The sequence below is a fragment of the Haemorhous mexicanus genome, chromosome 9 (assembly GCF_027477595.1).
Source record: "Haemorhous mexicanus isolate bHaeMex1 chromosome 9, bHaeMex1.pri, whole genome shotgun sequence".
Taxonomy (NCBI): domain Eukaryota; kingdom Metazoa; phylum Chordata; class Aves; order Passeriformes; family Fringillidae; genus Haemorhous; species Haemorhous mexicanus.
Genome location: NC_082349.1, coordinates 30,778,116 through 30,795,448, shown reverse-complemented (window position 1 = coordinate 30,795,448; position 17,333 = coordinate 30,778,116). Strand labels below are relative to the sequence as shown.

The 17,333-nt window shown below is 40.7% G+C and overlaps 1 protein-coding gene across 3 annotated transcripts in view; it reads right to left on the bottom strand.

Moving 5' to 3' along the window:
* The window catches only part of MTA1 (metastasis associated 1), a 74,695-nt gene that overhangs the window by 43,542 nt on the left and 13,820 nt on the right, over positions 1-17,333 (bottom strand). For all 3 annotated transcript variants that reach the window (XM_059854808.1, XM_059854807.1, XM_059854806.1), the window contains exons 2-6: positions 16,298-16,365; positions 13,868-13,961; positions 6,958-7,084; positions 6,725-6,788; positions 1,418-1,535 (exon numbers count right to left, since the gene is read on the bottom strand). In XM_059854808.1, coding sequence (XP_059710791.1) covers positions 1,418-1,535; positions 6,725-6,788; positions 6,958-7,084; positions 13,868-13,961; positions 16,298-16,365 — 471 coding nt within the window. The remainder of the gene's footprint in view (positions 1-1,417; positions 1,536-6,724; positions 6,789-6,957; positions 7,085-13,867; positions 13,962-16,297; positions 16,366-17,333) is intronic.

Genomic DNA, 17,333 nt, shown 5'->3' with positions numbered 1-17,333 from the left:
TATGTGACAATTTCAGCTTGACAGACACAGCAACACAGCTCACCCAAACTGGGCAATCAGATTTTCACAAACTGGTGTCAGAGGATATGTCATGGGAAACAGAGTGCATCTTTCTCCAAACTAGACAGTTTCTTTCCCCAGCTCGTCTGTCTTCCTCCTTTATCTTGCAGCAGTTCCAGGAAAACAGACACACTCCAAGCTGCTCTGAGCAGGAAAAGAGTAGCTGGTTCAACCCATCTCAACTGCTTTCTAGGGGGGAAGCCATGGCATCAGACACTCTTCATTTTCCTGAGTCTGAACAAGCCAGAATACCCTGGTAAAATACAGGAGCTACTGAGACTTTTTTTCTTTCTGCTTCCTTTAAAACATCTGGCAGTTATCCTCCTCCGAAGCCCCATGTTGGCCCACTGAGGGAACAGGATGCCTTTCACATTAGTTCATCCTCACTTAGGAGACTTGCCCAGCTGTTGAATAAATGCTGGTTTCATAGACAAATTAAACAAGAATCCTGACCCTTTTTTTTCTGTCTTAACAGACTAACAGTGTCAGGAGAGCTTCTGAGCAAAGACAGAAGCATCTCATTGCTTCCACACCCTGGCCCATCCACACTGGATGTGATCTTCCCAACACAGGTCACAACCATCTCTCTCCTAGGAGAAGCTTATGGATAGACCTTTCCCTCTGCATTACACAGGGCTCAGGAAAGAACAGCTAGATGCCAAACACTCCTCATCTCTGTTTTTCCACCCACTTTTGGATCTGTAGAGTAGTGCAGAGGCAAATCTAAAGTTAGTTACTATCTGATAAATATTCCTGGTTCCTGCTACTTCTCCCTCATCCTCAGGCCAGCATCCCCATGGTCCCACTGCTCCATGACAGTGGGGACAGACTGAAGTCTCAAGGCATGCTCCAGCCAGCATGCCTGCCTGTTCTGCAGGTGACAAGTCTAGGCTGGCAGCAAACACTAGGATGGGGAGAGGGCTCCAGGGAAAAGGCACAAAGCAGTAATGGGCAAATTGATGAGGGCAGACAGCATTTAATTGGCAGCAATTTGGGAGGGGCTCTTATAGGGAAATGAGGCTTGATTAAAAACACAAAAGGCTTTACAGATGTGATGGAAATTTGTGTTTCCCATGGAAATTCTGAAATCTCTTAATAAAAAGAGTGCAAGGTCTGAGAGAGCCCATTAATTCAATTTATTTCAACAACTTTTATGATTTGGACAAACGCCCATTTAAAGACCCATTTGCAAGAGAACTAATTGCCTTCAGTGGGCAACAGCCTCCACAAACCCAGACACTGCTGCACACATGGCCTGGCAGTGGAAACCATCTCCCACACCCAGGCAGGCCTCACACAGAGAAGTGGCCACATTCAACATGAACTCCTGACAATTGAAATAAATTACAGAAATTACCCTCTTTTAGTAAGTCTGTTATATCTGCCTGGTATCTGTTTCCAACTCGAATCTCTCCTTTATCGGCAAGCAGGGTTTTTTGTTGAGGATCATACACTAGTGAATAAAAGAAGAAATCCTAAAAATAAAACAAGAGCAAAAAGGTAAACAGCGTTATTAGCTTTTACTTTCAGCTTTGCAACCATACTACCAAGTTTTTACAGTTTAAGTGTGGTTTCATTACCTACATATAGATTTAAAAATTGGATGAACAAAAAGTAAATGAACTATCAGTTTAAAAACTCCATTTAAGTGCTGCTACTTTCTTCTATATTGCGAGTGTTAGCTCTCAACATCAGCCTCTCTCAACAGACAGCCTCTGAAATTGAAGTGAACACAGCTCCTCTTGCACAGGCAAGGCTCAGAAGGGCCAGGAGACAATTTTTAGTCGCATCAGCTGTTTCAGAACATAAAATTGCCACATCCCATGCAACTCCCATATTCCAAACCAGGAGGATTAGACATCAGTGACCTATCCACACAGAAATACCAGCACAAATTGAAGCATAACTCCAGAATGTCACAGCCAGACTAATGCAACCCCATAGAGGTGTGAAGCCCCAGACAAACCCAGTGGCTTCTGCTAGGCTTGCTCCAATCTGTCAATGTCTCTCATGCTGCAAGGCCCAAAATGGGACAAAAACCTACACAAGTGGTCTCACAAGGGATGAAGGGAGGGAATGACCCCCTTGCCCCCATCTGCTGGCTACACTCCTGCTAATACAGACCAGGATGTACTCAGTTTTCCCTGGCACAGCCATGTGCTGCTGACCAACTTCTTGCCTGCTACCATCTAAGCTTAAAGCACCACGTCTCTTTCTGCTTGTTATTAGGAGAGGGGCAGCACAGCAGATTTGGCAGCAGCAGTAATTAGCTGCAGGTGGCAATCCACTAATTTGTTGCTTTTGTTCAAGTAGATGTGGAAAAGGCTAAAATAGCTGCTTGGCTTCCGCTACCTTGGTGTGTAAAATTAAAGCAAGAAGGCATTCCAGAATGAAAATGTTCTGCCAGGGCAGAGAAAGGAAACAGCCAAAATTTTTAACTACCTAAAACTGTACAGTTTAAGTAATTAAACTTTTCTGCATGGATAAGTACTTAGCTATAGCTATTGACCAGGTATGCTCCATCAAAGTACAGCAAGCAGCTCTGGGCAGGATTAAAGCTCTGGTAGGACATGGAACAACAGACTTTTTGTAACCTCTGTCCACAGCAACATGCTCATCAGGAAGGAGAATTGTCTGAACAGAAACAGGATGTGCAGTGTGCCATTTTCCACATCTCAGGTTTCTGGCTTATTTTTTCACTCCCCTTATTTCTCTGGCACTAGCAGGCACCCTGTTTAAATACATCTCATTTCATGCTCACCTCATTTTTTCCCTTTCCCTATATTTGTATGTGTCAACAGCATGCAACAAAAATTAGGACAAAACCAGCATGAGTTTCAAGCCCTGCTCAGCTTTATGAAGAGGTGGCAAAGGAAAAGAGAGTCTCCCAATCTGTCATGCAAAGCCTCAGAAAAAGAAGAATTGCTGTGAGTTTCCACAGTAACATGGCAAAAATTCTGGAAGACAAGTGAACTTCAACTGGAAAGGTTGTCTGCAGTTGGGTTTAGGGTCAGAGGACTTGACTGCATCCTAAGCAAATGATACTTGTGAAAAAACTCCTACTCCCACAGACACCAGGGTCAAGTTACATCAACCTACGGCCAGAAGGCAGCATCAGAGCACATGAAAACTCATTTATACCACATCTATGTAGAGAAATCTGGGTCTCCTGCTCCCTGACATACTCAAAGCTCAAGATATTGCAATATTTTGAGAATGTATCACTGTGGAAATAAAACATAGGGAAAGCTTTTGTCTCACAGGCTTCCAGGATAAATACAGTGTTTAATTTGTTCCAGCTCCCCCCAAAATACCTGACTGCAGGACAAAGTATATGCAGTGCAACCTTAATGCTTTGCCCAGCAAATATGCAACACACTGCAGTGTAACAACACAGTGAGCCCCAAAGAAGATCAGTTCCACAGGCAATTTCTTCAGTCTTTTTTGGCCAAGGAAGGTCATATATTGTGGAGGTTTCTCCCATGATATTTGATTGTTAGATGCCCTATTGCTTTTCTTTTATTGGTTATCACTATGAATTTTTTCCACAAAATCTGTATTAGTTTCAGGTCATCCATTTATGTCTTGTCCAGTTCTGTCTCAAATCAATGAGGTTGAACAAAAGAATGAACATGCTCTGGTCTCTTCTCCCCATCCAGAGCTTCCTCAACAGAGGAGAGATGGAAGCCTGGGGGCCCAAGTGTGAATTCTACAGACTGCAACCCCTCGAGGTAATTCAACACCACTGCCATCTTCCCTCACAGACATGAGATTCATTCCTGCAGACTGAGTGGGACTGCTGAAAACATGAATACACATCAGCTTGGTGCCAATGCAAACTAAGAAACAAACCAGATCCTTGTGTACTCTAAAGCATGTGTGAACTCCAGACCACCACTATGTGATGAGAACAATTTTTCACAAGGGTTTCACAAGAGTGATGTTCACAACAAAATAACGCTGCTCTTCAAAATCCTCCACACTCATTTGTGCTGTCAAACTGTGTATGCTGGATTTGCAGCAGTCAAAAAAGAAAAGGGTTTTCCCTTTTCATTTCAGATCCCAGAACGTTCAGAAAAAATTAACATGACCTGCCAAGAGTTAAAATTGAATCATGACTTTCTGCTTCTCTCAACTGCTAGAGACATACCTGTTCAGAGCTCCCCTACCCAAGCCACCAAGGTACCCACAGCTATAGTCATGAACCAAAGTCACCAAGTAACTGGAGAAAGAAAAGTCAAAGTACACCACAGAAATAATGGTTACTTCATTGCAGCTTGCAAACTTACTTTCATGTATTTGATATATTTTAACTAGAGAACATTTTATTTTTAGGGGGCTACCAAAAGGAACAGATATGCCAGACATCTGCTCAGCAGGCAAATTCACACAAGCCTCTGGATATAGCCAGGCAGAGCAGTAAAATAGAGGTACATTCCAAACAGTTTTCAGCAGAATAGGGAAATCTAGTGCTTTTGCCACAATTGGCTATGATCTCCATGGGAATTCAGTGTCTATAGAAAATTCAGGTTTTCCAGTTGCTTTTAATTTCCCTCTCTTTCCTGCTATTCCTCACTCCTGCTACAAACCCAGTTTTACAGGCAGAGTGAAAGAGTCAGTGCTGGTCCTCTTCAGCCTGCCTTCCAAACGTGCAAGGCAATCTTCCTCAGGAAGGTGACAGAGAGAGGGTGGAGGAGGAGAATAGAGATAGCAAAAATGTAATTTTGCTTTGCTTACTATCTCCCCAAAAATTCGGTCTGGATGTTTAACCTGCTTCAAGGCAGACAGCCTTGGGCTGAAAGCCTACTTTTACTGGTCATAACATTCAGGAAATCAAGCAAAAGGTTCCCTAGAACTGCTTAGGCTTTACTGACTGAAGCCATGCTAGGAAAAAAGGAACTACCCTGAAACATTTTGAAAGCAAAGGTTGGATTAAGAACAGGAGGCATGGGGAAAGAAGAAACAGTTCAAAACAATACCATCCACTGTTAGGAGCCCATTGGGCAACATCTCCTTTTCTTCATCTCTTTACTCTCCACCCAAGCATATTTGTGTTCCTGAGCTTTTAATTTCTTTACCATCTGTCCAAGTTAGTTTGCACCACAGCAAAATGCCATGCAAAGTGACAGGACACATTCAGGGAACTCTCTCATTCTGTGAAATCTCTAAGTGCCTGCTCAGTTCTAAAAATAACCCACATCACTCATCTTGCATTTTGAAAGTTCAAAAGGATGGGAAAAAAATTATCTTTCTGTGCATGCATCTACAACTGAGCATTGCATGATCAGAGGAAAGCATCTCCCCTCAGTCTCAGCACACCTACCTGTAACACCAGTGAGAATAAAAACATGCTGGGAGCAACTGAGAACACGACTTAAGAGCTGGGTACCAAAAAATCTGAAATCATTTCAGTTTGATTAACTTGTGCTTTCAAAGTGGCATATCCTGGGCTGCTAGCTGGTTACAAGCACTGCTGAATACCACGTCCCTTGTTTGATGCTCTGCCATTTGGCAGCCTTCAGCAGAGCCGACATTTTTTGGTTTCACATTCCAAAGAGAAACTCAACTATTTAATCCCTGTGCCTTGTTTAAAATTCTCCCAAACTACAGTATCAGATTAAAACTAATCTTATGCTTAAATAAATACTGAAGAAAGCTACAAAAGCATTTAAAAAGAAAGCCCAGCTATGAGAGAGGCTGCAGTATGCTCCTTGCAAAAAATGGCCTCTTTTCTCCTTTCTTAAAGGCCAGTAATGGCCATCACCCTACTGGTTTTAATTACAAGATTTCCTCTCTTGTATAACATTTCAACGTTTTCAAATGCAAATTATTTGCTTGCAGATGTGATCAAATAATAATATCCTGAAGTTCTTTGCTAATCTCCACAGTAAATCTCGCACAGATTGTCAGACTCCAAGACTGTCTAACCCAGCCGGCAGCCAGAGGTCTAGCCACAATTAAAGGTAAAGAAATACAACTTTTAAAAAATACAATGGTAATAACTTAAAATCACGAAATACCTGAAAAAGTAAAGCCCAATATTTATATTCTGAATGGTGTCTAACTGTGCAAGACAATTCAGTTTCAAGTTTTGGTCTGAGATACCTTTAAAGAGAGACTGGGTAAATTTCTGTCAGATGTCACCTGACAAGCAGGTTTTCAAGGATTTAAGTGTCAGTGGTGGTCTATGAAGGAGTCCAGATAAGTATTTTGACCAGTGAACTCAAAGAACAGAGAACTAAGCTCCTCAAAGATCTGAGACAAGATCAAGCTTAAGGCATATTAACATAAATCTGTATGATTTCAGGATAAAGCAAATACAGAGAAGCACAGCTTGCTCTCTCCTCTACAGTTACAGCATCTCCCAGGACATCAGCCTCCAGGATGGAACTCTCAGCCCTGCCACATTGATGAGCAAGTTGGGTTCTCTTTACAGGAGAGGCAGCTCACTGTCACACAGGGGTGTAAACACAAGGTCTGGCCCCCAGACCCACAAAGTTTTATGCAGAACGAAGATTGTTCAGAGCCTAAAACTTCCCACTGTCAACGCCCAGAACATGCAGAAATGAAAGAACTCTTTTTAGAAGACTTACAAATAGGCACCAAACCTAAATTATGCCAGAATAAACTGTTCAAGCTTTACAATGCACAAAATGGTTCCTACCTCCCGTTCCAGATACGATTTAAGGGATTCTGTCTCATTTAACAGAGTAACGCTGCATTTGCCCCTAAAAAAAGAGAAACACGTCTCATGAAAAAACACATCTTAAATGCTCGTGTGATTCACGAGATGGTATCATTAGAGTTGTACACAGAACTTGATCTTACATCGAAGAGCACTTGAAAAATAACAGTGTTGTGTGATTTTTTAATAAAATGGCAGAAAACAGTCATTACCTAATGTGTGTGGCTGGCAGAGATTCCAGCTGTCGTGAGAGAAACAACTCACGATGTCGAAGCTGATGCTTCTGTTTCTCTGGTAAATCAACCATTTCTGGATTTTCCATCTCTTCTTCCATTTCTCCTAGTCATAAAGAGACAAAATTGATCAAGAACAAGACAAGGACTGACTGAGCAAGTCAGAATGACCTGCTCCAAAACCTTTGCTAAATAACAAACTTTAATCAGATTAGAGGTAACATTTTGGCCAATTGAACAATTACATGATCAGTACAGACTCTTGAAATGATGCCTGTGAAGAATTTATTTGTTCAGCACCACCATCAAATCACCCCAGGCACACAGAGGTCACACCAAGCTGAAAGGCACACAAATCTGCTACCAACAGAGAAGTTCTGGAGAGAGAGAGAGAGAGCTGCTTTTGGAGACCATTAGGGCATCAGATTCATCTGGTAGAAGATGACACATGATGAGTGAGGCAAAGTGAAGTCTTTCCTCTTTGCCAGGCACAAGTTATCATAAACCCTACTCCTCTTTCAGGACATCACACTGTCCCATGCCAGCTTTAACAAATTCTGCAGGAAATGCCCACTGGAAAGGGCAGTTTATTTAATTAGCTTCATTTTGTACTCTCCTCACCCCAGCCACAGCCACAGCATTAACTGGAATGCAACCAAGTGCCTGAGGCCACTCCTGCCACCCTCCTTACCCAACCCACACCACACACACCCAACTGCAGCACTCCTGCATTGCAGCAGCCAGGATCCACCAGCTCTGCCTTGGAGCTAGCCAATCTCCATCCAACCAGTTCTCAAACATACACCAAAGTAAAAACATGAAATCCCACCCACACTGACATGCAACTGATCCCAAACATCTTCAGGCATCTTTCTTTTAGGAAATAAATGGTATGTTTTGTGTTTGTTAAGAAGTATCCTGCCACTTATGCCAGCTAAAGCTGTAAAGGGCAAAACACCCAATGAAAAAAACTCCGAAGATCCTCCATGACAAATGGCTGAGAAAGAAGAGACCAGACTTTTCCCTTCTCTAAGAAATTAATGCAGTTACCTGTATTTTGCAAAACCACAGGCAAAGTTTCCCAGACTGTAGTAGAATGAGCTGTAAAGCCTCATGCATGAATTGTAAAACTCTTAATTTTACAGCAGCATTACTCTCAAAGAGCAGACTTATGCCTCCAGCTTAATTCAACAGTTGTTGCCAAAAAACATTTCTAATGAGAAACACATACAGACACAGTTATGATTTATATACCCTTAAGATTAGTTAACTACAATCCCCATAGTTATCCCAAAAATAAAGCAAACAAAGATCTCCATTTTATAAAACACTAAAATTACATTTAGTTTTAAACAGGCCACCATTACAACCAAAGGTGGTGACAAAAAATTATGTACCCTTCAGGTTGCCCACAATTTATCACCATTTTACTGCCCTGAAAAAAAGACCTGCAGTTTATTTGCTCATCAGGTAGGCTGCTCCAGCAAGGAAGGAAAAAAAGAGCAGCATAATTAAACCAGACTTCAACACACAATAGCTGCTACACCACATGAGCTGGTAACCATACAGCAGCATATACTTAGGTTTTCATATTTTCCTGGGAACTAGAACACCATATTTCCATTTGTTGCACCCTCTCATGGGTCTGCAATTTATTTACTGAAGTGGATTCTGTTTTAGTTGAAAATTAATATTGTGGCTGCTATCCTACACTGTAAATATACCAGCAGCAATCCACGAACAATCAGCAAGTTAGAAGCTCATTTGCCTGAAAGCTGAAGGATGCACAAAGGAAAAGAGAATTCATCCCTGTACTTGCAGCACTTTTGGAAATGATAGTAGTGCACTGGGTAATGCAGGGAAAATACTACGAGGAGCAACCTAAAATAGTTTGTATCTTCAGTATATATGACAGCCTACAGCTTTTAGAAATTACATTTTTCTAAAAAGTATGTCAACCCCTTTGTGCCAATGAAATCTACAGACAAAAGGAAAGCACCCAGCACAACCAACCTAATCCCAGGGACTGCATCCCCTCAGGTAGACTGGCCTTCCAAGTAGTATTTTACTTATGTGTCTTTTGTAATAAAATACAGAAGATGGAGAGCACACATGTTCTTATGGCAGCTCTGCTATGAACAGCCTCTCAAAACCAAAAAGCACAATACACTTCCTTTCAAAAACAGACAGACATTTCTACAGGTAACAAATAATTCCCTCAAACATAACAGTAAAACTGTCATAGCACCCCCAGACAGAGGCAGGAACATTCCAAGAAACAACAAACAAACAAATCCATATGAACATTGTCTCTCCTTTATCACAGCCATGATTTAACCCTGAAAAAAACTGACCTGACCAATGTACTGAGAACCAAGGGATGGAGGAGAGAAGGACTGGATCTGGGACAGGAACCTGTCCCTCACTGAAGTCAGGCAAAAGCTGCTGAACAAAAAGCAGCCAGCAGCACCTCACACCCCACCAACACCTCACCCAGACAGCTCAGGCTGAGTCAGACCATGAAGCACAACAGGAGCTGTCCCAGCCCCAGCTCCAGGACAAGTCTGACATATCTGCATTTCACCTTCCCACAGCTCACCCACTCACACTAACTGGAGCAAACACCACCATCAAGAATGGTGGCATCCGAGGAAAAAACTTTAAAAAAATAGAAACACATAGTTATAAAATACTCAGAAAGATTTGCCTGCATTCTTTACAGTAGTGTGAAATAAGTGGTATGGGAATACAGGAGGTGCAGTACATTGGGACTTCAGAGCTCTCATAAAGCCTTACTTCAAATTAATCTTTCTGCTTGATAGATGTGCCTGTGCAGATTTGAAACTAAACATTTAATCTTAATACAAACAGTAATATATCAGCTATGCAGCAGTAGCCAGTGGAATGCTGCAAGAAGTGGATTAGATTAAGTATTATTTGATTTTAATGGCAGAATCATTAATAGCACATTAACAAAGCTTGAAGATGACTTATATTAGGAACAAGAGATAGGCAGATTAGGCACAAACAGCAAGACTTGTGTGAAAGCTAACATATATGGGGAAAATAATTAGAAAGAGTAAACTTCGAGTTGGCAGGAGAAACCCAAGAGGCAATAATTGTAATTTAAAATGACTGGGTGTGTGAGATGTGAAATTAAACATCAATATTTGCTAGACACGAGAAAGAATAGCAATTTGCTACAGATCAGATTGGGCTCTCCAGAGCATCAAAAGCAGAAAGCAGCAGCCCTTTCTCTGCACTATGGGTGTCACAAGTAGCTACATGACAGAATTCAGAAAGGCACAAAGGTAAACAAGACACAGAAATCAGGTTTAGAGAGCAGCCAGTGTTTACCAACTTGGGAAACAATCTGCAGGAACAGAAGAATTAGTTAGCAAGGTTAAAACTAACAAAATAATGTAAAGAATAAAGAAAAAAAGTCAGGAAACACAGTCAAACCAATGCTACTGACCTGCACAACAGCTCCTTCAACAGCAAAGGAAGCTGCAACTCTGGCTGCTTTAATAGCTTAACTAAGGACCTTGGAGGAACATTCTAGAAATGTTGTCTTTGAATAAATTAAAATACAACACCAGGTTCCTTCTTCCAGGTTCAGTTCCAAGTGGTTTGTATGAAGCTGTAGCCCTTATTCCTTTTTTCTCTACCAGAACCCAGATATTGACTCATTGCTGTAGAAAACATGGAGAAAGTTTGAGCAGGCAGGAATCCTTACACCTTGACACTTGAGAAGGAGTGTGCCACATGATCAGTGTGGGTCCCCTGCCATGAACCTCTGGTGGTCACCTCTTGCAGCCAAGGCCACTATGTCAGGTAGCAAAAGGACACTATTTTGGACACCTATATCCTATCCTCCCTCAAAGAGAAAAAAGACACTTCCCTCCTCTCAGCAGCAACTGAGTCAAGGTGTCATTAGTGGATATATGAACTGGACTCCTCTTAAACCTGCATGTGTGGGGCTGGGAGAAAAGAGAGAAGGGAAATACAATGGAAGAAGTAAAAAGAGCTAATTCATGAAGCTATTGTCAAACTTCATTTAGATTGGTGTTACTTAGAATGTAAAAAAATTTCTCAATTAATTCCCTACCTGTTTAGGCACAGAGGTATATGCAAACATCTATTTTCAGAAGCTTTGGTACTTCCAAAACCAAGCTGCCATGTGTGCTAGAGAGCACCTGCTGAAAACCAACCATAAATCTGCCAATTCAGACAGTGCTATGTCAGTTCCCCAACCACTACCAACTGGTCAGTCACGGCTGCAAATATTTAAATAATTATGAAAAACTGTGTAAGACATTATATAAAGAAAATACATAGTGACAGCATCCAACAAGAGGTTGAGGAGTGAAGTATCTTTCCCATTTCTCTTCCACCAAGTCCAGTCTGCAATCTTGTTTTCTAAGTCTCTCAGCAAGAACTTAAAACAGTGTCTTACTGGTGAAGCAAGTTCATTTCAGAAACAGTTGGAGAAACTTCTCAAAATAATCTGTGAGATGATTAAAGAGGCTTATGAATAAAAAGCACTAACAATGCATGGAAGACATCATAAGGCTGAAAGATTTATAGGACAGCCCAGACAAGCTTTACATCATATGATAAAAATAGTAAGATCATAGATTAAATCCTAGAATCAGGTTACATACATCAGGTACCAATTTATAGTCACCAGCTAGAGAATAAGGCTCTTCCAACATATTTCTCTGTATACAGACTTATGAGAACAGACAACATTTCAGACTTGCCTGTTCCAGGTATCTGATGGATCATCCAAGCTAAAAGTAGCCTTTAATTAATTTTTTTTAACTCCAAAACATTAATTTCACAATTACATCTTTTTCCTTCCTTTACTGGAAGAGTAAAAACATAACAAAATATCCATACAATTCTTCCATTCATGCCCTGGCTGTATCTCCCCATTGCTTTGCTCTCTCACTGCACTGATCTCAACAGTAGGTCTAAAATAAAGGCATCTTCAACAGAAGACAGTGTGAATCCAGAAATGTCTGCAGTCAGAAAGCTCCATTAATCAGCTGAACAAAGGCAGTTAAAAGATCAGCGATGCAGACACGTACATCTACTGCAAATGCATCAAAATGAGGCAACAGGAGACTTTATGGAAATGAACTCAGTGACAGAGTGCAATATCTGTACGAGAATCTTAGCATCTATAAAATTTAATTTCATTATATCATGCAGGATGTTGATTTTTTTTTTCAGAGTAAAGAACTAATGGCTGTCCAAAAAGCTTAATTTTGCTCTCTCTTCTCCCTTCTTATGAGGAACAGAAAGCACAGAGCAGCACATCTATCTAAATAAATGGAAGTCATTCAGTAGCATTTTTATTCTGCACCAGAAAGAAAGATACTGGAGAAAATGCTAGTTACTAATGAAATTTACTCTAAGAGGCAGGCTCAGTTGTCTCTGGTTGCTCTATTAATATGATTTTGCTACAGAAGAATTTTGCCATCTTTCAAACAACATGTATGAACAATGAATTATTTGTTTGCAATAAAAAAAACCCACTTAGATTTCTTATCACAGAGAGAAATCAGCATTTGCAGGTTCAAAGAGCATTTATGTGGGTTCAAATTATTTTTCATTTTCAGTCTCAGATATGTGTTTCTGTGAACCCTTCCCACCTGCTTCCTTTACTGAAGCTAGTGAAGTGAGACACAGATGAAGGAATCAATAGCCACGTTGTTTGTGGTGAAGCTCCTACTGAGCTTCAGGATCCTCAGATAAAATGAATACTGTTGCACTGAAGAGATCTCAAAAAAGCTTTGCCTGCCATCACAATTCTGTGACACAGCAGACTCTCCCTCAACACCACAACCTCTTTCCGAGGTATGGCTGCAATGGAGGGATTATTTGGACAGACTACAACAGAAAATACTCAAATTTATCAGTTAGGGACTCGTTTTGCTGCATCTTTTGCCCAGTGGATTTAAGCAGTGAGAACACAGCAAGCCATTCTATTTCTCACTAAAACTGAGTATCTGATTGACTCAATCCCCAGATCGCTCCATTGATACACACACCAAGAAGCACATTAAAAGACAGTGATGCTTGCCAGCTAAACCACAGTTCTGACATGCCCATTTCTGATTGCTTCCCTCTCATTTATAGATGTGCCCTGAATTACAAGGATTCATAAGGCTGTCCATGGTTTTTGCTAAATTTTAAACAATCTGAACAGCTACACCTAACACAGTTTGTTGTTTACAAGAGGAAAAACAGTTTAGTCACTCCACTTGTTTCCCAACAAAAGGGCTTTAAGTATTCAAAATAGTGATAGGAGAGTCTGAGATTCTCTGTTTTCAAAGTCTATTTATTGAGCATGTTCAGACAAAAGCTGTGTCACTGCAAGAAATATTATTAATATTGAAATTCAAAGAGAAATCCTGTTAGTCAGGTTTCAAGCTGGCCATGTTTCAAGTTGCCTTCCCATAATCAGTCTACTTGATTTCCTCTAATAGTGTTTGAGGGGTTTTTTAATATACAAACCAAACCAAACAATTCATGAGAAGTTATATTAACAGGGAGAATATGTTCACTCACCCCAAAAATTAAAAAATTCATTTCTGTGGAGCAAATAAGATGTCATTACTCAGCCCTAACTGAAACCTTCTGTCTTGTCCCCACCAAAATCCAACCATACACAAATGAGGTACTAAAAGGTTTAAGGAAAGGGGAAAACAAAACAAAACAAAAGAGTCAGGTAGAAAGAGAAAAGTCATCCAAACAAGTAATGCAAATTGCTAAAGATAACTACAGAAAAAAAATACATTTATGATACTGCTACTTGAAATATCCAATTGTCTGACAATTCTGTGCAGAAGCAATGTCATTGGAACACAAAGCAGCTTACTTGCATGTTTGTCTGCCAGCACAATGAGCGTGCTTGAGATGTCTCTCCTCCTGTAGAAGCACACCACCTTTGCTTCCACGTTTCCATTGGCAGTCTGAAACAGGGAACACAAGAAAAAACTGACCCCTGACCAAGAGCAGAACTGCACACTCTGAAGCAGGAACTCGATAAATTATCGGGAATTTTGCACAAGAGCTACACAGTGTCTGCTTTTAGCACCTCCAGCTGCACACATTACCTCACACACAAACTCCTGCAGGATCCATTCCAGGGAAGGGAAACTCCAGGCAGTTTGGCTCTGCCCTCCTAATGGCTCCTGAGGAATCACCACTTTTAAGTTACAGATGTTTCAAGTGGAGAAAACCAGGCTTCCCTGCCATTGCAACCTATTAACAAGCAACTTTGCTACTTTTGAAGTGATGCCTATATTAAACAGCACTCAAATGAATCTTTAAAAACCTAATTTTAAAAATGGTGAAAAATAACAGAATTCAGACCTAGGCTGTTCTCCAAAACAGTACAGGGCAGTAGAAAGGCAAGAAAGAACTCAGCCATTGTTACTTTTGCAAAAGAAACAACACGAGATTCTCCGACAGCACTGGTGAGCTAAATAATGACCAACACACCAAAAAATCATTACTGAAGGAGATCCAAAGAAGCTGCACCAGACAATAAACTCTATTTCAGTGACAACATACAAAAAAAAGTCAGAATTTTTGAAAGATTATTTACTTAAAACTCTGAAAATGAGATAGGTGATCAAATGTAAGAAGGCACCTGTCAAACAGTGCAAGGGCTTTTTACAAACTCCAGGGGAAATAAACCTAGTGGTCTGTATCAGCTCCAGCCAATTTACTATCTCTAAAATACATCAAATAATACAAAAGTAACTCAATAGTAGGAGCCTACTACTGAAGACTCTTTGAAAGCCATAATGAAGGCACAGTTCCCAAAAGCAGAAGATAAAAATTCCCTGCTAGGAAAGTCTCCAAAAAAGGGTAGTAAAACCAGCAATGTGTCCAGAAGGAAACAAAATAAAAATTTATGGGCATGCTCATTTCTAAGACCTGCATGAAGGAAAAGTTTCAACTTTTCTAATACCAGTTTTCAGAAGAGAAATCTAAAAAAAAAAAAAACAAACCACAGATACCACATACATGCACAGATATTTCCCTTAGAGACCAAAAGTTTTCACTAATTTCTCAGAATTTCTACCTTCTTCTGGCAAATAATTCAGAACTTTTAAATTTTGAGAAACTAAAATACAAAGGCAGGAACCCTCTGCTTCAAACACAGACAGCTTCCATGTAAATTGATCTGATTTATTTAATTGCCAAAATTTCATTTACACTCAGTTAAAAATAAATGAGCTAGGATTCATTTCAACCTGAAACACACTTTTTTAAAGTGTAGGTCAGAGAAATCACAGCTCAAGCAAGAGTTGCACCAAGATGGGGCATCTAGGTTGAAAGTTCATCTTTTTTAAAGGTGAGGGGAAGAATGAAACTGAAGATTAAGAGGGGAAACCACTTTACAGGAAAGTGATCAACAAACCTGCACCCTATAATGGACTGGAATACAGACAGTGATACCTCATGGATAGGGATCCACTGAATGAAGAATTCACTCCTGTTTCTATAAGGCAAAAGAGACTTAAAGGTATTTCTATAAAAGACTTCCATGGGGTTACCAAGGATGTCCCAGCACTCAGATTTTTATTGGTCTCGAAATTGATACATTTTCTCTTCCAAGAAACTGTTTGAGAAGTACATGCTTTTCCATGACTGGGGGCTGAAGAAGAATACCAGTCAGTTAATGCACACCCAAATCCAAACCAGCAATGTGACATTCCTTCTGTGAGAGCTGCCCTAAAGCCCGTGTTAAACCTGAACACATGGTGTGTTTAGGATACAGCCAGTGGCTTCAGAACCCTCTTCCTCCTCAGCCAGGTCAAACTTCAGCTGCCTTCCCACACAGAAGCCATCATGCTTCCCTGTTCAATCCACTGAAAGGGAATTTGGCAGATCAAGTTCACTGGCCCAAAAGGACAACCAGCAAAGACAAAGTCTGAGCAAGCAGATCACAGCTGCAACCTTTCTCCTAAGCAAGAGTCTCCCACAGGAAAAACCAAATTAAAGCTCTCCATAGGCAAACTCTTGTATTTTCCTTATGTCCCATGATCCTGGCATGGAAGTGAAGAACTGCAGAAACCTGACCTAAAGGTGGGCATCATCACCTTGACAATGACATGTCATTCGTACCAAAGGAGAACAAAAGGTCTTAAAGGATTCCAGAAAATTATAAGAGAACAAATGTATTTTTAAGCTTCTAATTACCAGAGAACTGCTAAAGAGTTGTTTTGATTTTAATCAAATCAAGCAGATCATAAATTCAATTAACTTCAAAGACTTGATGGAAAAAAATGTTTACCTTATTGAGCTCTTCTATTCTTCGTATCAAATAGGGGTTACTTGAAGAATTTTCGAAGTAGACATAATCTGACAAAAAGAAAAAAAGACTCTTTAAAATATGAACTGCTAAAAATCAAATCATAACCTTTATGAGCCTGGAAAGCAAAGCACGTGATGTTTCTCTGCTCTCTGATCAGATTATTTCCACTTAGATCACACTGTTGTCTTTACTTGCTTCCTGTTCTTATCAAAATCCAGCCACTTCTCACCAGCTATATGTGAGCTCTCTCTTCCCCTCCAGTTTACAAGTATGGCTCATTTCCTTAGAACACAAATAGTTTCTCTCTCTCATCTTTTTCTCTACTTCTTGATCTTTTACACTTATGTGATCCTAGAATGCCTTCAACAAAATTCCATATCACTGTCCAGACTTATCAGCAATACTTGTATTTTTGGGATAAACATCTAAAGTTATCAGAAAAAACAAGTTCTTACAAAAGCTAGTGCCTTCAAAACAAACAAACAAAACAAAAACCCACCAAAAAGCAAGAACATCACAGAAACATGCATGAGCGCCATATAAATGATTTGGTATTGGGGAACTCCAAGCTTCAGCCCTGTAAGAAAGATGCTCCTGAGTTCTGAATAGGCTGGCCTGTCTTTGCCAGTACTCTAGAAGCCAAACCCTAAGCCTGAACAGAGACAAAGTGGGACTGAATCCACCTCCTGCTGACAAGGTGCTGACCTTGCACACAGATCTGACAACACTTCCTTCCAGGACTATCTATGATGATTTCCCTCCAGATCTCCCAGCTCATTTGTGTTTGGAGGAAAACAGCCGTAGCCCCGGGCACGCCTCAGGTGATCTTTGGCAATGCCTGCATTAGCATGATGCTGGGGTGATCGGGTGTCCAGCAGTGCTCAAACAGGGACAGCTCCTGAGGGTGACCCTCAAGGCCCCTGAAATCCTTGTTAAGAGGGCTGTGGAAAGCACAGACACTGCCCCCTCCTCCCCAGCCCAGAGGAAGGAAGACATCCCCCAAAGGTCTCTGCTC